Source organism: Acomys russatus, chromosome 27, assembly GCF_903995435.1.
Source record: "Acomys russatus chromosome 27, mAcoRus1.1, whole genome shotgun sequence".
Classification (NCBI taxonomy): Eukaryota; Metazoa; Chordata; class Mammalia; order Rodentia; family Muridae; genus Acomys; species Acomys russatus.
The window spans coordinates 7,764,546-7,786,540 of NC_067163.1; the positions used below are offsets into that span (position 1 = coordinate 7,764,546).

At 52.1% G+C, this 21,995-nt stretch overlaps 1 protein-coding gene across 1 annotated transcript in view; it reads right to left on the minus strand.

Annotated features, from left to right (window-relative positions):
* Rasa3 (RAS p21 protein activator 3) overlaps positions 1 to 21,995 on the minus strand; it is a 112,723-nt gene that overhangs the window by 18,154 nt on the left and 72,574 nt on the right. The window contains exons 5-15 of the mRNA XM_051169963.1: positions 16,719 to 16,795; positions 12,349 to 12,429; positions 11,882 to 11,954; positions 8,290 to 8,366; positions 6,635 to 6,739; positions 5,321 to 5,477; positions 4,450 to 4,598; positions 3,580 to 3,694; positions 2,743 to 2,817; positions 2,012 to 2,135; positions 771 to 877 (exon numbers count right to left, since the gene is read on the minus strand). Of these exons, the coding sequence (XP_051025920.1) occupies positions 771 to 877; positions 2,012 to 2,135; positions 2,743 to 2,817; positions 3,580 to 3,694; positions 4,450 to 4,598; positions 5,321 to 5,477; positions 6,635 to 6,739; positions 8,290 to 8,366; positions 11,882 to 11,954; positions 12,349 to 12,429; positions 16,719 to 16,795 (1,140 nt within the window). The remainder of the gene's footprint in view (positions 1 to 770; positions 878 to 2,011; positions 2,136 to 2,742; positions 2,818 to 3,579; positions 3,695 to 4,449; positions 4,599 to 5,320; positions 5,478 to 6,634; positions 6,740 to 8,289; positions 8,367 to 11,881; positions 11,955 to 12,348; positions 12,430 to 16,718; positions 16,796 to 21,995) is intronic.

Consider the following 21,995-nt stretch of genomic DNA (forward strand, 5'->3'; position numbering starts at 1 on the left):
ATGTTATGGCTTGGAGGGTCTAACTTAAACCAAAGAAAGCTCCAAGAGGTCACATTATGACCTGCTGTGACCTGCTAGGGGGTTGCTCTCCCACACCTTGCCTCTACCAGGCGTATGTCTGTCACCCGGTGGAAAGCTATGCCCCACCCAGACAGGGCTCAGCCGTAGCACGTGCACTATGTGTAGATGAAGAAGTGTTTGTGTACCTTATACGGTGGGCAGGACACTGATCAAGGCTGTCGTGTAAGACCCTGGTCAGACCACGAGTTATTATTTAAAACAGTACTGAATGGGGGTTAGAGAGATAGTTCCGCTGGCAAAGTATTGTCATATGAGTGTAAGTTTGGTCCCCAGCACCCGCATAAGAAGTGGGACATGGTAGAATGCACTTGTAATCCAAGCGTTGAGGAAGTGGAGACAGATACTTGGAGCTCACTGGACAGTCAGTCTAGGGTAATTGGTAAGCTCCCAGTGAAGAGACCCCGCCACAAAAAACAAGATGGCTAGTGCATGAAGAAAGAAATCCGAGATTGACCTGTGCACCAACACATACCTACATACGCACAAATACAGAATAAGATAAAATAGTATTGATTCTTTCATCAGAGGGAAGAAGAAAGCTGCCCAACCCATTCTTCTCTCTCTTCCACGTGTAGAAGCTTTGCTGGTTAAGGAGAACCAGTTGGCTAAGTTAAGGAGGACTGGTTGGTTGAGGTGGACTGGCTAGTTGAGATGGACTGGCTGCCTGGCTTACAGGACAACTCGCTTACCGTGTGGTGGGGTGTCAGCTGGAAAAGGTTCGGGGACAGGATGGCAGGAGCGAAGAACCTCAGGAAGATGAAGCTGCTCACAGCAGTGTACCTCACATCCAAGTCATCTGAAGCAGACAGGGGACAGTTTCAGTCTGGGACAGAAGCAGGGCACAGGGGTTCCGATCTTGCCTGTCAATTCTCAAGGCCTCATAGGCAAGCCAGATCTGGCTTAAGACTCTGTTTCTGCCTCTGTGCCTGTTTATGCATTCCTTCTGTGCTTTCAGCTCTCTTCAGTCTATCTCTGTCTGTCTGTCACTCCTTGGTCTCTGTCTCTATAGTACTGTCAGTGTGCTTCTACGTGTCTCCCCCTGTCTGTCTCTTGCCTGTTTCTCCGTCTCCCTCTCTGTTTCTCTCATTATGTCACAAGAGGACATGGTCTGGCAGCTGAGCATCATAGATGTAACCTGACTCACTAAGGCCTCCTGAGGCCTCACTGTTGGGAGGTCTACTCCAATATAGGGTGAGCTGATCACTTTGTGTGTTTTGTTGTTGGAAACTCCCTCCCTAGTCTGCTGAGGCCTGCAGCCCCAGAGCTCTGGGGATGGAGCACCCTCGGGTCTGCAAAACACATGCAGACCCGTGTCTCCCCGGAGGCTGTGTGGCATAGTAATGGGGGCTCACATTGCTTGTGCAATGATCTGCTTGGGGTGGTAGGGGTGGGGCCTGGAGGGCTGTGGGTGGGCCAGGGGTTAGAATAGGAGAGCACTGGGGCAAGGGTTTGGAGGAGTAAGGGGACCTCCTGAGAGGTCTGGTCTGGTCTGCATAGCACAGGCTGATAGGGTCCAAGAAGTCTGGGGAATATCACGGTGTGAAGGGAGGTTGCCCTAAGGAGATGGTGTTTTGGTGTGTGTGGGGGCAGGGCATGCAGTTTAGGGAGGGCTGTGGGGAAGGCATCTCTGCTTCTCCAGGAGCCAGTGTGAGTAAGGACAGTGAGTAGAAGTGAGTCACCAAGAAACCTTTTCCCAGATCTCCTGACACATGGGGTTCTTCACGAGGAAAGGGCCCCTAAGGGGTTGGTCTACTTGGCAAGGCAGTAATTCAGAGTTCATGACCCTAAGAAGAAAACACGCAGAGGCAGTTCTGGAAGGACATCTTCACACTACAGGATTGGTGCTACTTCCTAGAAACCGGGAAATTACGAGCCAAGACGTCTGGTGGGGCCGAGTGCTCACCCCCTAGCTCAGGCCTCGGTGGCTCACCTTGGAAGCGCTTGGCGGCTGCCTCTCGCAGGGAAAAGAAGATGTCACACATGACAGTGGGACAGCTCACCCCGGACTTAGTGATGACGGTGAAGATGCGATCCACATACTGCCTCAGGCTCTCCTACAAGGGGTGAGCAATCAGACCCTGAGGCCAAGACAGCACCAGAGCCACGCCCAGGGGTAGGGGAGCCCAGACCTCCGCGATGTTTACAAACACCCCCTCTGCGAAGATCAGTATGGAGTGACCACAGTGATCCATCCCCTGGGTCCCTTTGCTGGGAGTCACAGAATGTAGACTGAGCCTCACAAGGAACCTGCACTTCTGTTTAAAAGTACGAGCCCAACAAAGCCTGCTCTGTAAGAAGTCATAAGGAGACACTAACACAGCGAGCCCTTGAGCAGCCTGGCATGCTGCATGCGGAGAGGTTTGTTTGTCCTGAGTTGAGAACTGGTGGAGTTCACGGGTCAGGTCAGAGCACAGCTGGAGCTGATGGAGCCTCTAAGACTCAAGTGAGTGGAGCAGTGGTTGATGGGAGGTGATTGGCGTGTGACGGTGATAGATCTTATGAGTTCTATATACTGTACTCAGGGCCAAGGGCCAGAGAAGTCGGGACCCAGCCATCCTTGCTCTGCCTGAGATCTTCAAACAAGTGTCCATGCGGCCATGAGCAGAACCCCGACAGGTGCCTGCCTTTGGCAAGTGCCCCAGGACAAAGCAAGTCCCTTACCATGTTGTTTTCAAGGTTTTCCCCATCCTTCAGCTTCACGGGGTCGATTTCACAGGACTTGTGGCTCTGGCAGATCTGGAAGAGTGTTAACATGCGCTGCCCAAGGTGGCAAGAGGGAGCTGAAAGGCTTCCCGCGGGAGCTGGCCCTCCTGTTTGGCAGCTCCCACAATGGACGCTGGACAGCTACAGGCATGGGGTAGCATCACAGGTCGTGGGCTGGACTGCAGCCACCCTAAGGGCCAGCCTTGACCTCACATAGCCCTATGAAATCCCTTAAGGTCCCATGGGACCCCACACAGGAGACTGCTGCCCCTACAGGAAGTGCAGCCCTCTATACTAGCCAGGCGGTGGCCATTTCCCCAAGACTGAATGCTCGGTTTACTCAGATGCCTCAAAACTTCAAGGACATTTTTCCTCCTCGAGTGTTCCCATGATTCTGCTCATAGATAAAAGCAGTATTCTAATTTAAATTCCACACATTGCAAAGAACTTGCTTTTCACAACCTGCTTTTAGCAATGAGGAAATATTTATCATCTATGTATCTATCTATGCATCTATCTCTGTATCTATCTATCTATCTATCTATCTATCTACCTACCTATATCTATCATCTATCTATATCCATCCATCTAGCTGGCTATCCACCCCCACTGTGTCTCTCTCCATCCATCTCCATCTGTATCCATTGATAATCTACCTGAAAGCAAAGAGGATTCTGGGATATACAACACATCCTCTGTAAAGCTAATAAAAACGAGGTCCCTATGGGTGGCTGGGTAGCACTGTCCCTCACAGAAGCCCTGATCGCCATGCCCAAGTGGCTAGGGTCGTCGCACCTCCTCGATGGCGGGCTTCAGGGTCACATGGAGGTAGTGCATGCCCGCCAGCTTCATCGTCTCATCGATGCACTTAGACGTCAGGGAGTTTCCTCGGAAGATGGTATTGGGGTCCCTGGAAAACAGCACAGGGGTGACTTCTGCCTTGTCAAGGCTCTAAAGGAGCAAAGCCTGGTCACCACATGGGGGACATGAATGCCAGCAGGCCTGGGGCTCTGTGGGGAAAATCCTGATTTCAACAATCTCCCTGGCTATTGATGTGCAGAGCCCGGTGGGCTCCGCCTCCACCCCTCTAGGAAGGGTGCCCCTGCAAGAACTTGGGCTTTTAGCACCAGAGCCTTGGGCTGCACACAAAGCCAGGCAGCAACTGGCTGCTGACCAGCACGCCACCTTCACTCTGGTTCACTCATCAATGAGCCTTACTGTTTGGGGGTGGGGGCAGATCCCACCTTTTGACTCAATAGTGTGGCTCTCCAGGGACACCTGGAGCTCACTAGAGTAGATGGACGTGGTCCTTCAAGCCCTACGTCCTAGTCCACTCCCTCCCCACTCTTTCTGGATATTTCCAGAAATGGTGATTTCTGAGACCAATAAGGAAATCTGATAAAGAGGGTCAGAAACGTGATTGGCCCCTGACGAGTCTGACACCTTCCCCCTCCCCCCAGTACTGTGCACAGCTTTGATGTTTAGCCACTGGGTAGCCAGGGGCCTAGCTTCCCATCAAGGAAACAGACAGTTGGGGAGCAGCAAGGTCAAGAGGAAGGCACAAAGAATGGGAGTGGATCTTTGTATGGGGCTGGAGGTACAGGGAAAATAGCATGGTGGTGGGAAGGGGGCTGGGCATGAAGGGGGGCAGCAGGGGGCACTTACTGGGTCCTCTTCACCTCTGCACTGGCGATTGCACTGATGAAGGGCACTACCCTGCCATAGTGCAGCAGGAGCCGTACCAGCGGGATGGCCGCCTCCTGCTTGTCTCGGCAGACCTCCCCCAGGATGTGAGCAGCTGAGGCTGAGACAGGCTGGACAGAGGGGCGGGGTGAACAGTGAGCTCATGATGTGCACCCACCCTCTGCACGGTGTGCCCCAACCACAGGCCAGTGACTCTGGACCTCACCCTGTGGCCACGGAGGCCACCGTGCAGAGGGCCATTCACCCCTGCTGTGGGCTCCTTTCAACATCCACTAACTATCCCATGTCTCTTTGCAGAGAAACCCACACCTCATGAAAACGGGAGTTAACACCGCTGGAGCCGTGCTTCTCAACCTTCCTAATGCCGCAAAATTGTTTTTGCTGCTACTTTACAGCCGTAATTTTGCTACTGTTATGAACAGGCATGTAAGTATCTGATATGCGACCCCTGTGAAAGGGTCACTAGGCCCTCACAGGGTTGCGACCCACAGGTTGAGAACCACTGCTCTAGCATGGACCTTGCCAGCTCTGCCCCCCCCCCCCCCCACCCCATGAGTGTGGCCTAAGCCACTCGCATCAACTCCCAAATCCAGCCGCACTGGGGTTGGAACACAGCAACCTGAGTTGGTCAGGCTCCTGCCACTATGACGCGAGAAGGGTAAGCGTCAGTCACGTGCACAGCGAAATGGATACAGGCATCCCCAGGTACCAAAAACAGGGTAGCAAAGGCGCAGTGTGCTTTGGGTAGGCAGAGCCTAACAGGTGAGCGTACGCAGGGCATGTTTGTGGAGCTGGACTAGGGCCTTCACCAACAAACGTGGCTGACACGCACCTCCACATCTGCAGACCTCAGCAGGAGGTCCCGCAGTGGGCTGTAGTACTCTGAGGAGAAGACGTGGTCTTCTGTGTAAACTACGTTTAGCCTCAGTGACCCCAAGTCATCTGGCTTCAGGCTCTTGCTGCCATTGTCTCGGGGCTGGAGGAAGTACCTGGGAAGGAAGGGTGTGGGCCCGCAGGTAAGGGCAGAGTCCTCCCAAGGGTGTTTCCAGGGCAGCCCAGTGCCCTGCCCCTGGAAGTCCTCAGCTGTCACAGATGGGTCTTGGGCAGAAAGACAAGGACCTGGGGCTATTCTCCAGGATGTCTCAGGGGCATGGCCACATGGATGTCCCCTGTAGCAGAGCCACAGACTTACGGGCTCAGGGGACATTAAAGCAGCAAGGATGAGGGAGGGGTGAGGAAAGAGAGAAGATAAAGACAGGAGGCAAGGAGCTTTGTTGTCAGCATCCTCTGAGGATGGCCCACCATGGACACTTTTAACACAGGTGTGTGACCTACACAAGAGAGGGTTAGGTTGTGCTGCTAGCCAGTGGGTCACTACAGTAGTATCTGAGGACTTCTCTCTCTCTCTGTGTGGCCCACCCTGGTCGGCCTTCTCTACCCAAACGTCCCTAGCCAGGCAGCCTCTCATCTGCTGGGGTGGAGTCCTGTGTCCCCAAAGCTGGCCATGGGACTATCGGGGGGACTTTGTAGAATTAGGAGCCTGCTTCAGAACCCTCAGAGTGACACACGGCATGGGACACGGGACAACAGGACACGGGAATCCATTAGCTTGGTGTCTTTAAAGAACCAAACTTGGAATAAAATGAAGACGCACTCTGGCTAAAAGCAGAGTGTCTGCAGAAACCAGAAATAAAGTCATGAGGAGCAAGCCTTATGAGTACCTGCAGGGGGACCGGGGTGCCCCAAGACCAAGAAAGTCTGTCCAAGGAGCCCATGAAGACACATACACCCTGCACACTGGCCCTGACCAGGGATCCGGAACGATCAGAAAGGCCATCCACAGCAAAGCCAGCCACATGCTGACTCGCTCTCCCAGAAGAGGCCCAAAGCTGTTCTCAGTTCTAAGACTTGCTTTTAACTGGGCCCTTCTTTCTCGTTAGGTTTCTGGCATCACTGGCCTCCTTCTCAGCGTGGTCACCTCTCTCCACCTGCTGTGTGTTACCTACTGTACCAAAGAAGCCTGGTCAGCAAGCTGAACCCTGTAAGAGCAGGCGGTGGTGAGGTCAAAGGTCAGTGCAGGACAGTGCCCCTTGCGGTTAGAAGCTATTTTGCATTCCAGGACTTACACGTTGAAATGCACACCTACCAGGCTTCGTAAGAGCTGGAGTGTCGCAGCACCTTCAGGGGGATCCTCAGCTCCCCAAGAAACTCGTCCCCAAACTTCAGGTTGCTGGCATTCCAGAGGTCAACTCTGAAACAGATGAGCAAGTGTCAGTCAGCTCTCACCAAGCAGGGCCAGCTAGTGGGCAGATGGAGGGAACCTGCTTCCCAGTGCAGGGGTGGGGGGCGGGGAATGAAGATGCCCCCCGCCCCCCTGCCCAGTTCTCAAAGCGTGTCTGTAAAGAATTTCACTGGGAGCAGGCGAGCCAGGCTACATGGTGGATAGATTTTGACTCTCAGTGCAACAGACAAGGAGTAGACAGACAAGATACCTGTGTCTGGGAGCCAGTGGGGGCCCCCAGCTCAGACTGGTGGAGGGAACTACTGGGGTCACTACCCATGCCAGAGCCAAATAGCTGCTCCACTCTTGGCTATGTCCTGGGTGTTTTCATCTAGGGGTGGCCCAAGGAGTCTAAGCAGGCAGTAGAGACACGCTAAGGACCAGAGGCCTTGGCTCTGCCCCAGATGTTTCTGTAGGACCAGCACATCGAGCAATAGAGGTGTCATGAGGCTGAGCAGCTGCCCACAAGACAAACCAGCAATCCAGGACAGATGCTCTGCCACGGCTATACCCGGGGGTGGGGCAGCACTGCACACCTGCTAGCTCTGCTCCTAAAACTTAAGAGCCCTGCCTCTGTCTCTGTCAACCACTAGACTGTGGGGGTATGAACCATGATCAAGGGAGTACCCTCTGGAGGGCCTGTAGCTGGGTCCCAAGGAACCACAAGCTACAACACAGTCTGCGGCCTGTTTGCTTCTTGCGGGGATGGGCCACTCGGTGATGCCTTGTCCCCAAGAGATTATTCCTTGATACCTCAAATTAAGAGCTGAAAATAGCACCAGGATAACGGTGGGTTGGGGGCACTAACTGCTTGACAAGGCTCATGGCCAGAGAGAGCCGAAAGCCTCATACAGGTTCTGTCACACCGTGGCTAATAAGGCATTGCTACTGAAGAGGGCGGTTCAGAAGACTGGGCTGTCCTTCTGTCATCCTTGCCAGCCCTACAGTCCTACAGAGCATACCTGTAGGATGGGGAAGGGGACTTCACGCAGAACAAATAGATGTTGGAACCCAGAGGGCGGCTGGTGTCTCCCACCCCAGTGATGAAGGCCCCTGCTGGCCAGCGTGTTTCCCAAACAGCTGAGATGGACTTAGTCCACAGCGGCGAGGGGGTGGTGCATACCAACCTTTACAGAAGACTTGGTTTCTATAGCAACAGAGAGGGAAGACCCATCCAGGGCCCACACGGCATCCAAAAAGAATCAATAACATCAGAGGAGACAGGCTCTGCAGGGGCAGCCAAAGCCCCATGGGCCAGACTCTGCTCAGAAAATAGCCTGGCGGAAGAGGTCTGCTGGGTGCCAGCAGCCTTTCCATGAGGCAGCGCTGATGAGAAGGCTCATCTTCTTCCCTGGTGCTTTCTAAAACTGATCCTAGACCTTTGAGGGTGAGGCCCCCAAACAGCTGTGGCTGCCATGTGCCAGGGTTACCTTAATAGTTTGGGGGGAGGCAGGGTGGAAGCTGTTTAAGTAACTATTCTTTGCCTCTTAGATGCCACCTACCCTTTGTCAGCGACTCACCGAATTTCGAGTTTGTCTATGTCTTCCTCCTCAAAGTCAAAGTGGGACCTTCTGTTGGAGTTGCAGGGTTTGGTCACCTGGATTCAGATGGGGATAAGCAATGTCAGATGCCTCTGCCAAGCAGCCGGGAGGGTACAGCTTGGCATCCCAAGGGGAAGGGCCATACACTTGCCCATGAGAATTGGGGCTGAGGGTTTCTAGGCTAGGAACTTGCCCTGAGGCCACAACAAGCCATTGGCAGGGGCTGGCTTCTCAAGACAGAGGCAGCTCCTTCTATCTCTAAACTGCCCGTCGAGTTCACGACCTTGTAGGCCTCAAGGATGCTGGTCCTAATGTCATGAGGCAGGAAGGCAGGTCTACAGGGCAGCAACCTGGGTTCTTACAGTTTCCTTTTTACCCTCAAAAAGTTATGGACAAGCCCCTCTCCCTCCCCCAACACAGCAGGTCACAGCAACAGTGACAAGTCACAACTCTTGTGGTGGTTCAACCTGTCTTCCAACCTTAGCAAGACACTCTGGGGAGTTTGCACCCTGGGAGAGGTGAGAAAACTGAAGGAAGGATCTAACATCCTTCTCTTCTGCAGTTAGAATGGCGAGCTCCTGGCCGATGATGTAGTGCCTGTCCACCATGCACAAAGCAATGAGGTCAACCCCTAGCACCGTATTAACACTCATGCCTGTACCCACAGCACTCAGAAGACAGAATCAGGGCAATCAGAAGTTCAAAGTCCTCCCAGCTGCATAGCGAGTTCAAAGGCAGCCTGAGATACATGAGATCTTTATCTAAAAATAATAATGATAATAATAATAATAATCAAGTACAGGAACTACAGTTCAGGCTCAGAGTACTGGCCAAGGGTTTGGCCCTACTTTGACTGTGCTGGGTGTGATGCTGCCGCACTCAGCATCCTTTGCAAGGGCTGGAGGGAGGCCGTCTGCTCCAAGCCCTAGTCTCCAACCTGACACTCACGCTCCTAACCCTACGTGCTTTAATTTACTGGATGCTGAGGCAATGGTGAGCACCTGCCTCCCTCCTAAACACCACACCTGCCTCAGCTGCTTCTCCCAGAAACGCCCACGGGACACGCTGTCTTCTCACACCAACCTGTCCGGATAGCACTTTGTCCCTACCGTCTCCTTGTCTTCTCACTAAGATGTCGGTGCAGCCCACCCATGGCGACGCTCAGGGACACATGCCCCATCTCAGCCTTGGGTATTCCTGAAGCATCACCTTCCCGGGCAGGCTCCAGGCTTCCGATCACCGCTACCCCCCAGCAAGGAGGACCCTATGTAAGTCTAGGAAGAAAGTGGTCTGGAAGCTACCTCCTCCTAAAATGTGCGCGCGCGCGCGCGCGCGCGCGTGTGTGTGTGTGTGTGTGTGTGTGTGTGTGTGTGTGAACAGTCAGCCAGGCATTTTACTTTACTTTCTTCCCATGTGTGCCCCACCCCCACAAGTCTGTGCCCAGCTTAAGCCATACAGTGATAAGGACTTGTAAGCTGGGTGTAGCTGCTGAGTCATAGGACAGTAAAGCTAACAGTGGCAGCACCTGAGTCTGGGACGGGAGGAACAGGGACCCAACCTGCCTTTGGCAGCCTGGTAGGTTCCCCTACAACACGGTTCTTAAGTTTCTCCAGGTCACCTAGTTAATCTAGGTTTGGAGCTCATATCTCTAGCAAGTAAATTAGCCGCACGTAGCCCCGAAATGCAGGGTCTCACATGGTAGGACAGTGGATGCAGTGTCAGGAGTGCCTGGCCTCACTCCTGCCTCGTTGTAACAGCCTAGGGGAGCTACTTCAGGGGGCCCAGACAAGGACAGACATGGCTGGCTTTGACTTTCAGTTCCTACTAAAGTCTCACATTTTCTGACCACACGTTCAGCCCTACCGGGAGAGCCTGCGGCTGGAGTGAGGCCTCAGGGCACTGCCTCACTCTGTGGCATCTCTGCGTGCCTGTATGGCAGGGATTTCCTAGCTGCACAGTGGTGGAGGGCTACTCCCCATCACACCGCCCTGTACCCTTCAGGCCGCATTCCTGCCTCGGGCATCTTGCTCCTGCCTCTAACCAACCTCCACTGTGGAGGAGCCCATGGGGTTGACTCTGAAGACTGTCCATTGCTCTGACTCCTAACTCAATGCCACAGCAGTCGTTCGTGCAGATTTATAGCATCGCACAGTTGTGATAGTGCCAGTCTTAGGGTGGGAGCCCTGTTCAGGCAATTCAAGATTCTACATCTGAGAAGCTGTGCCCCCCACAGCACCGCAGCAAGTCTTTGTGCCACCAAAGCTGTGTGGCTTTTATTAGTTGGGTTTGTGGATCTGTGTATGCTCTGTGCACTGTGTGTGTTTGTGTGGTGTGTGGGGTGTGTGTATGTGGTGTGTATGTGTGTGGCACGTGTGTGCTGTGTGGGGTGTGTGTATGTGGTGTGTATGTGTGTCATGTGTGTGCTGTGTGTATGTGGTGTGTATGTGTGTCATGTGTGTGGTGTGTGTGGTGTGTGTATGTGGTGTGTATGTGGTGTGTATGTGTGTCATGTGTGTGGTGTGTGGTGTGTGTATGTGGTGTGTGTGTATGTGTGTGTGGCATGTGTGTGTGTATGGCATGTGTATGTGTGTTTGTGTGTGGTGTGTGTGGCATGTGTTTGTGTGGTGTGTGTGATATGTATGTATGTGTGTGTGGCATGTCCTTTTCACTAAAGCAAAGCTCACTGATTGGCTGGCTGGCCTATGAGCATCAGGGATCCACCCCGCCTCCTCACCCTAAGAACTGCAATTACAGGTGTGCACTGCCATACCTGGATTTTTATGTGGGTTCTGGGGACCTGAACTCAGGTCTCTATGCTTGCATAGCAAACACTTTACAAACTGAGGCGCCCTCTCCCCAGGCCCTATGCTCTTGAAGTTAAGGCCTAGCTATGTAACCCCCATCGGCCTATAGACCAGGCTGTGCTTAAACTTGTGGTGACCTTTCTGTGTCTAACTCTTGAGTGCAGGAAGCTAAAGGCATTGGACCACCATGCTGGTCTACAGCCCGTCACACCACGAGGCCACGTGGCAGCTATGTTTTTGCCTTTCCCTCCTTCTATGTGGCAGGCTCTGAAGATGGGTCCCCCACACCCCCCAGAACCTGGTGCTAAAAAGTAAACAGGAGGTAGCACGGCTGAGAGGAGCCCCCAGCCTCACCCTTCTGGACTATCCTGGACTAGTTCTAAGAGGCCCCAGCGTGCTCTGACTGAATCATTTCCGCTTTTTGCTCAAACCCTCACGTTTCCGGTGAAATAAACCTCACCCTGCTTGGGGAAGCTGTGGTGAACAGGCAGGAAAACAAAAGCCTCAAAACCAAACAAACAACCCAAACGCAAATCCTGGTAACTGTGACAGCATAGATCTGCTTGGTCCAACCAGTGCCAGCTGGTTCAGAAAGAGACCTATGGCTTTTCTGTCCTGAGCGGGAGGAAACCTCTCAGGGACCTAAGTGCCATGAGGAGCTGAGGCTCCCTGGCCTGGGCCTGGACAGCTCCCGAGACACAGGTGGCTCACGGGTCTTAGGTGCCAAGGCTGAAAATTCTTCAGGACGTCTGAACTGAAGCACCAACCTCGAAGTAAAACACCTCATCGAACTGGGGGTTGTTCGTTTTCTTCCTCACCTTCGTTTTCTTTGCTTCAGACCTGTAGCGAAGAAAGGAAGAGTCAGGATTTGCAAAATGGCTGTCAGCTCCAGATGGGTTGGAAAGTGAGCTGTCAAACACACACTTGCTTACCACCTTTATTTATCTCACAAGCATTGTCTGTCTCCACCTCCAGATGGTATGTAAAACAGAGACCTTTTCTGAGCCCAAAAATACCCGGAATGAAGTCCACGAAGGCTTTCCGAGAAGCAAAGGCACTTTACCGCCATAAATCTATAAAACACACTCTGCTTCAAAGTGCACCCCCACCCCCCGCTCACCCCCCTGAAAAGGGTGCCACCCTCTTGAATCCAGAGCATGGCCTGCCATCCCCCACCCCCACCCAACCCAGATCTGAAACCCAGGCAGGGAAAGATGTCAGAAAGATGACTTGCCTGAAGGGTCCGGCCAAGGTCACTGTGGCGTAAGGGTCACACTGCCCGTTCACAATGGGGAGGCCCTGGCACTCGAAGATGCTGAGACAAAGGAAGACAGTAGTTAGGGAAAGGACACGTTGGTCACAGTAGACCAAGCCACTGCCCAGGAGTTCTAGGCCAGGAGGTCTATGGCCTGGCAATGATGTGGATTGGTAATTACAAATTCTCTAGGGTATTGAGCCCTGTGGCCACTGCAGTCATAACCCCTCCACTGAACCTAGGTGACATCTAAGCATCAGGGTGTCACCCCAGGGCTAGCACTGCCCTCTGCTGCTCAGAGGCCTGCATTTGCAGCCCCTTCCTGGGGCCTCTCTTGCCTTCCCATAGTACAAGCTCTCAGCCTGGGATCCCTGTCTACGGGCAGGCTGTTCATAGAGTTTTGACACCTGCTCCTTCCTTTCCTATACCGGCCTGCGAGTCCGATGTCTCCACCACTCTTGGTCTTTCTGCCGACTGTACCTCCTGGTTTTTAATTCCACTCTCCATTAACATGGACTTTTTGAGCAGATACTAGGCTCTATAAAAAGTTGAGGTCAGATATCCAGCTTTTTTTAATTTTTATTTTATTATTTTTCTTATTTTGCAGCCAGGTTATTAAAGAACAAAGTTGCCAGACTCGGCTTTGAGCTGTGGTTAAGGGTTCTTCTGGTTCAGTAGGTTTTGTTTTATGCCTTCTGGGGGAGGCTACCCTTTGTGCGAGACAGTTCATCATTCACAACGCTGCAGCTCCCCTATGTGTTCTGAGCAACAGCAAGGCTCTTCCCTAGGCTGGAAGAAATACAAGAGGTTCTTAGACACATGCAAGCCCAGGAAGCTCTCAGTGGTCCTCTATGCATGGCTGAGATTGACCCCCCCCCCCGCCCCGGACATACATCCCACCCTACAGCTCCCCTCAGCCTGTGCTCTGCCCATGCTGCCCATGGGAGTGGGAGACTCCATGTCTTAAGATGTATCCCTTCTCAGGGGGATTGGAGCACTCCTTTGAACATTGCTCCTGAAGTGGTAAAGGTATACATGGCGCCTCCCATGTACCGTTGTTCATAAGGGCCCAGTTCCTGGGACTCAGTCATTCAGAAACAGAAGCATCTCAAGCCTGATCCAAGCTGACGGCACAGCTGGACAGACCACAACAGGGCCCCCAGCACCTCTGCCTGCATCTTGAGAGGCTGAAGGCACATCTCTGAGAGGCGTTGCATGAAGCACACGCCTAAGAGCTCAGGCCCACTCTGAGTGCCGGGGACTATTTTACCTGAGTGTTCTCTGTGTGTGGTATCAGAGGGGCTTGTCTCTCCCTCCTCCTTGTCACCCGTGGGTCCGTGAGACCGTTACACCCTGCCAGGCTTTCTTTACCCAACCCTCTTGTTTTCCAGGACTCCCTGCTGGGGGAAATGTGCCTTGTGGGGTGCCCAGCACTACCCAGTATTCCCCAACCCTGTGTCGTCCTCTGTCTTCTGGGACATGTTTTTCATCTGTTCTGATCACGTAGCCCTTGGTTACTCTTCTCTCTTCATTGGCTCATCCATCAACAGGCCCACTGGAGAAATGCCCTTCAGACCCTGTCACCATCCCAGCTACTCTGAAAATAGCGGCGTGCATGGAGCTGTGAAAAGGCGGCTCCACACAGTTCAGGTCTGCTTGTCTGGCACAGCAGGAAGACACAAGATGGTAGTCGGACTCGGAGTGCTGACTGTCTGGCCGCGACTCCATACTGAGTTTTGTGTGATAAGCGCAGGGAAGAAAACCAGAACCATCAGAGACACGTAGGTAGCAGCCAACCCGGGACAGCTGCTGGCCCAGGAAGAACTGCCTGGGCGGACAGTCGTCAACCCGGGACAGCTGCTGGCCCAGGAAGAACTGCCTGGGCGGACAGTCTCAATCTACAGCAGACTGTGTTCTACGGGATTCAGCTATTGATCAGAAAACAGCATTAGGCTCTGCAGACATGACCACATTTGGGGCATACTGGGATGGAGTGACTTTCACAGCCTGTGACATAGATGGAACATCTTTGCTTGACCCGTTGCAGCATCTGCAGAGCACTGCTACAGCCTCTCCCCAGCTCTTGGGGAGATTCGTAGGAAAGCCTACGCTATCCAGTCCAACATGAGACCAGCCCTGCAGTGGAGATCAGTGGGAAAGCCTTCCCTCTCCAGTTCAACATGAGACCAGCCCTGCAGTGGAGATCAGTGGGAAAGCCTTCCCTCTCCAGTCCAACATGAGACCAGCCCTGCAGTGGAGATCAGTGGGAAAGCCTTCCCTCTCCAGTTCAACATGAGACCAGCCCTGAAATGGCCAGAGTAACCTCAGACCAGAAAGAGCCCAGAACCCTCCATCTGCATGTAGGGTGTGTCACTTCAAATAAAAACCTGCTAGCCAGCTGGGTGGTGGTAGCACACACCTTTAACCCCAGTGCTCAGAAGACAAGAGGCAGGCAGACCTCTGTGAGTTCAAGGCCAGCCTAGTCTACAGAGCAAGTTCCAGAACAGTCAGGGCTACCCAAAGAAATCCTATCTCGAAAGCCAGCTGGCCTTCTATGTCCCTCATAGTGCAGAGAAGTATATCACCTTGACTGTTTAAATTGTCCACCCTAAGAGTGTACTCACTAGAGTCTCATATTTTTAAAGGTTTATTTTATTTTTATTTACATGCATGCATGTGCACATATGTGTGTGTGCATGTGTGCATATATGAACATGTATGTATCTGTGTGGGCTCCGATGGAGTCTAGAAAGCTTTAGATTCCCAGGATCTGGAGTTTGTGAGCTACCCAAGAGTGGGTACTGGAAACCAAACTCTGGACCCCTGCAAGAACAGCAAATGTGCTTAACCACTGAGCCACCCTTGACATTTGGAAGCCAGGTTGATTTGACTTAGAAGCAGGAATAGTCCCACACTGTGCACTTCATTCATCTAAGCCCAACTTTACATCAGTCAAGTTTCACGAACACAGGGCATGATCTGTGTGAACAAGAGAAATTAACAAAGTGTCCGCTGTATCTCCACCACCACCGCTAAACCATTCCTAAAGTTTGTGAATGAAACATTTGAAACGCACCAAGTTTCCAAATCTAGAGTTGACAGTACAAGAACAGTGGCACTCCGTGTTTAATATTTACAAGATTCGCTCTTCAACTGAACCCTCAGGATGCGCCTGTGCTGTGTGGGTGCAATGATGTTGAGGTGTAGCACATGTATCAGTGAGCTCCTCAGGAAAACCCTGCATAGGGAGAAGTCTCAGAAGGTCATATCTACACTAACTCCTGACCAAGCCAACACTGAAACCTTATATCCCATTGCTGCAGTGAGGGCTGGGGTGGACACTGTGGGCTGCTAGCCTCCCATCTTTACTGGACAGCTGAAGGTGAGTGGGTGTGTCCAGTGGTCACTACAGGACTAGACCCTTCTCGGGGTCACTCTTCTATATCCCTATCACAAATGGCCTTTTTGTCTTATCTGAGGCCTCTTCAAGGCTCCCAGAGCATAGCAACCATGCTCAGGGTAGTGAGAGGAAAGCTCAGCCGATAGCTGAATTTCAGTCTCACTGTGAGGTGTTCTACCTTATTAGGACATTAGCACAAAGCCTAACTGAACCGTGGCCAAACAAATCTCTGTTCTTTGTAAGTTACCTGGCCTCAGGTATTTTGATACAGTAACACAAAAGAGATGGTGACATTTCTGGCCACCAGATCCCACTCCTACTTGTCCAACCACATAGAAGACCCTCCAAGACACAACTTGGATCCCCAGTAGATGGAGAGAACACCAATGAGATGCAAAAGCCAGCAGGACAGAAGTGATGCGTGAGCCACTCTGCCACTGAGACCCGAGAGCCAGAAGGACAGGAGTGATGTGTGGACCACTCTGCACATGATATAAAAAGAGGAAGCAAAGAATCTGCCTAGGACATTTAGGGGCAGGGTCTGATGGGCAGGTCTCAACTTGGTGTGCACGCCCAGGACCAGGGTGAGGCCAATCTGAAACATGCATGCAAAATGGAATCCGTATATCCACACTTCCTGGGAGCCACAGATTGCTGTAAGGGCTGGCCACCCTTAACAGGGAGGCTGACTGCTCTGGGAAAATCCTGGGACTAGCTTTAGCTAGGGGTGGGTCTCACACATACGTTCCTATGCACCCACGTGACCTCACTGTTGTTGTGCTACCCCCTTGTGCCAGCTCATTTCCATTTTTAGCTCTGGAAGGTGGCGTTCCACTTCTTAGCTGCATGAGTCAGGCTATCTTCAAGAGCTGCACATCACGCTGGGGGTGGGCATCAGTTCTGTCGAGGACAAGAGGGACGCAAAGGGCAACTTCCTTGGGTGACTTACCGTGCAGCGAGTTTGTGACAGACAACACCCGAGTCTGTAATGACCTCACTCAGTCTCAGCTCCAGGTGGACCTTGCCCTACGAGGCACAAGGACAGTGTCACAATTAGACAAGGTCTGAAGGAAGTCTGTGGCCCTTCAAGTGGCTGGCACTTACACCAGTAGGTGCTAAACCTAGGCTCAGACACTAAGAGTGGGTGCAGCCCACTGACATACTAGCTAGAAGGTAATGCATTCAGGAGCATTAAAAAAAAAAAAAAAAAAAAAAAGGACACTTGGTCACGTGGCCCCTAAAAGTGCTGTGTAAATTATATGCAGGACATGTTGTAGGGAGACACAGTAGGAAAGGCTCTCCCATGAGGGCTACAATCACCATGGGGAGGTCAGAGCATCCGAGTTTTATTCTTCATGAAGAATGTTAATTTTCATGCATGCTTCTAGAAGGGTAGCAAGTAGCTGGCAGCCCAAGTGTCCTGTTCATCTATACCACACCATGAGAATGCAGAGGGAAAGGCACCAGGAGAAAAAGACTTGGTCCCCGGCAGGATCCACGTGTGATGTGGGACCTCCCATGGGTTAGGGGCACACAAATATTAATCCAAGATGTCTGTACCTAGAGAAGGGAAGGCTAAACCAGGCAGTCTCCATGGCTGTCTGTGATCAAAACCTTTGGGCTCCGGAGCCTTCAAACAATGCCCTGCCTCGGAGAGCCCAAAACTGTGAACTTAGTTTACATCACAGACATCCTACCGCTCTCTGTCACTCACGGCAGCTAGGCTTTCACCTGATCAGATGGAATTCTGTCAGGAGCCCCTCAGAAGCTCCTCAGCGACCGACCGACCGCAGTTAGGCTCAGCATCTCTTCAAAGATAGTGGACTTCAAACATTACCCAAACCCTACATCCTATCGTAAAGAACAGTGAACTGTGACAGTCCTTGCGGAACCTGTACCCACACTGGGCGTTCCACTTTCTGCCACTCTCTGTAAAGATTACACCCATGCTCTCAAGTGTGTCCTTCTCCTGAGAACCTTTCTCTTAACCTTCATGCTTAAGTCTACATATTATACTCATTAAATCCCAGCTCTGCTCTCTACCAGGCAGTTCTGAGATTCTCATTTGCACCGAAGCCACAAATCCTGATTTGACTTGACCTGAGGCCTCTAAACATCTAGGGAAACTCCTTCAGGCTGCTGAAGGTGATGGCGCTGTGCCTCCTGCTTCTGCCACCCCCAAAATGTTGACATAAGGTGTCTTGGTTGGCTTTTTTTTTTTTTTTTTTTGTCAACTCAACACAAAGGTATACATATCTGAGAAGAGAGAACCACACAATATCTCCGTAAGATCAGGCTGCAGGCAAGCCTGTGGAGCATTTTCTTAATCAGTGATTGATGGAGAGGGAGGGCCCAGCCCTCTGTCGGTCATGCCACCCTTGGGCTGAGCAAGCCATGAAGAGAAAGACAGTATGTGACACTCCTACATGGCCTGTGCACCAGCTCCTGCCTCCAGGTTCCTGTCCTGGGTGATGGACTGCAAGCTGTAAGGTAGAATAAACCTTTTCCTCCCCAAATTGCTTTTTTGCCATGGTGGTTTTTTCCCCCACAATAACAGGAACCCTAACAAAGGCAGAAGGACCCAGGAAGGTGGGCACTAGCTCCTCCTCACAGCTGTTTGGTGGGGAGGGGAAAAAAAACCCAAAGACTAAGAACCACAACATCAAGTTATTTTTGTGGCTCCATTTCCCAAGACTGGTAGAGACTGCCTGAAGCTTGCGTGGCTGCAGAGTCAGGCCAGAACACGGGCCAGAGCTTAGGAAGAGGAACGGCCATCCCGGGTCCATGAAGTCAGCTTTCCCCCCAGCAGGCCATTTTCACAGCCCAGCTGTGCGCTGCTCCAATGGATGGGACACAGCTCATCTTTAGGCTCTAAAAGGCAGAAGCACTGGGGTGAGAGAGATGACCCCTCCGCCCACAGCTGATGGCAGCTGCCTTCCTGTTTCCTGTTTTTCCCACACACACCAGCAGCAGTGCCCCGAGACTCAGCACAAACACCCCTCACAAGGGCGGCTCAATGAGCAGCAGCTTCCGTTTCTAGAGGTCTGGGAGAGGCCAGAAGGAGGTGAAACAGCCGACTACGCCGTGACCCCCTCTACACCACAAAGCTGCCCTAAGCAAGCCTGTGGGCCAGAAGTCACTCTGGTTCCATCCCTGTACCCACGGGCGTTTCCTACAGGGTGAGGTGTCAGGGTGGAGGCTGGGAGGGGCCTCTTGCACTGTGGGCGTGTGGTGCACAACCATCAGGTTTACACCTGTGTTTCAGCTCCTCAGAGCCACACCCTGTGTCCCCAGGTCCCATGTCTGGGTCCAGTTAGTTCCCCCACACACCACAGGAACAGGTGCCTTCCTTCTTTTCGAGACCTACTGAAGGACGGGCAGGTGGCCCTGAATTCACTCCGACCCACGAGAGGAACACCTTTTGGTGGTCCAGAAGGAAGCAGTGTAACTCGCCCCTCCAGTCTTACAAAGATGAGTATCAAGGATGCCCATGAAAGAAAGCAGTGACAGGAGGTGACAGGGAGCAGGGTTCCACTGTATGAGGCCCTCAGAGGAGCCAATCAGAGTTCCTAGATCTTGTCATAGAGCGGGAATGCCCTGTTCAGTTCACCAGGGACAAGAGAGGTACCTTTAATGCAATTCATTAGATACCTGCAGGGAGACCACAGGGGTCACTCTCAGAGCTCATGGGAACAAACTGGAAACCAGTAACGACCATAAATGGAGATGACGATGACTCCTGAATACCACACCGGTAACAGAAATCTCAAGAGGGATGTTAAAATAGGGGTTTTGGGGGGAGGGTTGTGGGGTTGTTGTTGTTTGTTTTTACATTTGCTGCACGTTCTGGGAAGAAGAAAGACCCAGAATCAGTAACCCTTAGAGCAGAATTAATCCTCTAAAAGCAGAAATAACCAAACCCTCGATTCGAAGCACAAATACAAAAAAAAAAAAAACAAAAAAAACAAAAACAAAAACAAAAATCTGAAAGCAGAGAGGCAGAGGAAATCAAAACCCCAATCAGATTCTCTGAAGAGACCATCAAAGCGATAGACCCGAATCAGGCTACCAAAAACAAAAGAGAAAGGCGCAGCTTCTCAAGACCACAACGAGGGTGTGCCCAGCCCCAACAGGCAGGGGAAGGCTGCCCGGGCAGCAAGCTAGCTGCAGCCCGCTTTACACTGAGGGCGTGAATGTGAACGGTGTGCTCTTGGGGAACGAGGACTGGCAACACCCGTCACGGGGGGGGGGGGGGGGGGACTGTCAAGGCCCCAGGAAGATGTATACAGCTCAGGTCTCTGCTTAGTTTCCTATAAACATAAAACTAACAAAACTTCAAGTTTCTTGCTGCCTCATGAAACAGGAGACTATTCCTGGCCAGGGCCCCGTGAGAAGGTGGCTCGTGCTAGTGGATGCTCCTCTCTAAATTTTCCCTACAAGCTGAGAGGCCACTAGGCCAAGACATGGCGAAGTGTGGTGCTGTCTCTAGGTGAGATTTATGTAGCAAACACAGGGAAAGGCAAGCAAAAAGAAAGGCAGGACTGGGCCAGGGGAGGAAGGAAGTCAATACTTTCCCTGGCCCCCATGCCCTCAAAACCCTCAGAGAAGAAAGTGGCTCTTGACCTTTGACAACCAATGGCAACCTTTTGGATTGCCTGACGCGCCAGAGATGAATCCCCAAACAGTCCGGGGACAGCTGCAATGCTCACCCGTTCTCAGACCTTCAGGGCCAGCGCTAACCCCAGGTTGGTATTTCCTTGCACGTGTAATGAGTTACAGATCTATGGTGATGCTCTATGCGTCCTGAATCCATCGCATGCCCGTAACTCGTTCAGAAACACTGGTCTGGGAGGGCACAGCAGGGGCGGGGCCTGTGAGAGAACGGTCAGTGCTGTCCATCCCCTCACCATTCAGAACTGGAGGGCCTTGGACGTTGCAGGGTGCCCTGCCAGCTGGAGCCCCTGCCTTCTCGATAAGGTCATCGCTGTAGCTAACATGTCCCCTGTGAGGGGAGTGGCAGAGATGACTGGCCCTATATAATAACGTGGCTTATCAAAGGTTTTTGAAAAGCACCAGTTCCAGAAGGAAGCCAAGCATTTAGCTGTCTTTTTCTCTGTGTCTGTGACACATGGTGTCTCACGTGGGCTCAGCTCCCTCTGTCATAATGCGTGATTCTTTCCCGTGAGTTACAAAACAGGTGGATCCAAGAACCCAAATGCCACTTTCTGCCCTTCTAGAAACGGTGACATTTCAAAACAAGCCACAGCTGTGGCGCAAAGATGGCGATTACCATTTAAAGGTCAGACTGAGGGGAGGAGCCGTCTCAGCCTCTCTGTGAATGCATCAGAGAGATGCCTAGTCCTATGGAGATCCACGTACTTATTCTTCGGCCCAGCAACAGCAGCTTAATCTTATTTTTTAAATTATTTTTTGAGATTTATTTTTTATCGTGTGTGTGTGTGTGTGTGTGTGTGTGTGTGTGTGTGTGTGTGTTGCCTGCATATATATCTGTGCGCCACGTGCATGCAGTTCCCAAAGCAACCAGGAGAGGGCGCTAGACCTCTTGGAACCAGAGTTACAGATGGTTGTGAGCACCCAAGTGGATGCTGGGCCCTCTGAAAGAACAGTCAGTGTTTTTAATTGTTGATCCATCTCTCCATCTCTTTCATGATCCAAGGTCTCAGGAGAGCGGAGGGCTGGGGTCCCTGCCAGAGACCCAAGCTCCTGGGGAGGAGACCCTGCCCCGACAGTACCTTAGTCACTTTCTGACATTGATTAGAAGTTCCCCTCCAGATATGAGACTGACATATGCATCTATATTTACAGCTTTGTGGTGACAGGATGATTCTGGATCTTGATTCTAGTAGCTGCTGTACGAATGTGTACACGGAATAAAGTTACAAAAAAGCCCTAATAGCCAAGCAGTAGCGTCGACAGCTTGCGGACGCCAACCATTGCTTAGCAGGTTTGTAAAATGTGGTCCAGGCCCCAGCCTTAGGAAGGCAGGGAATCCTGACACACGACAACACTCATGGGCCTGGGACATAACAGTCAGTGAAACGAGACAGTTACAGGAAGAGACAGGCTTCAGGGGTTTACTCACATGAGTTCTAAGCAAAGACGATGTCCCTCTACCCCCTCCCTCACTCCTGGCCTAGCAGAGCAGTGGATTCAGGGTCTGGGAACCTCATGCCTTCCTTTCTCTTATGAGGCTCTCACTGCCAAC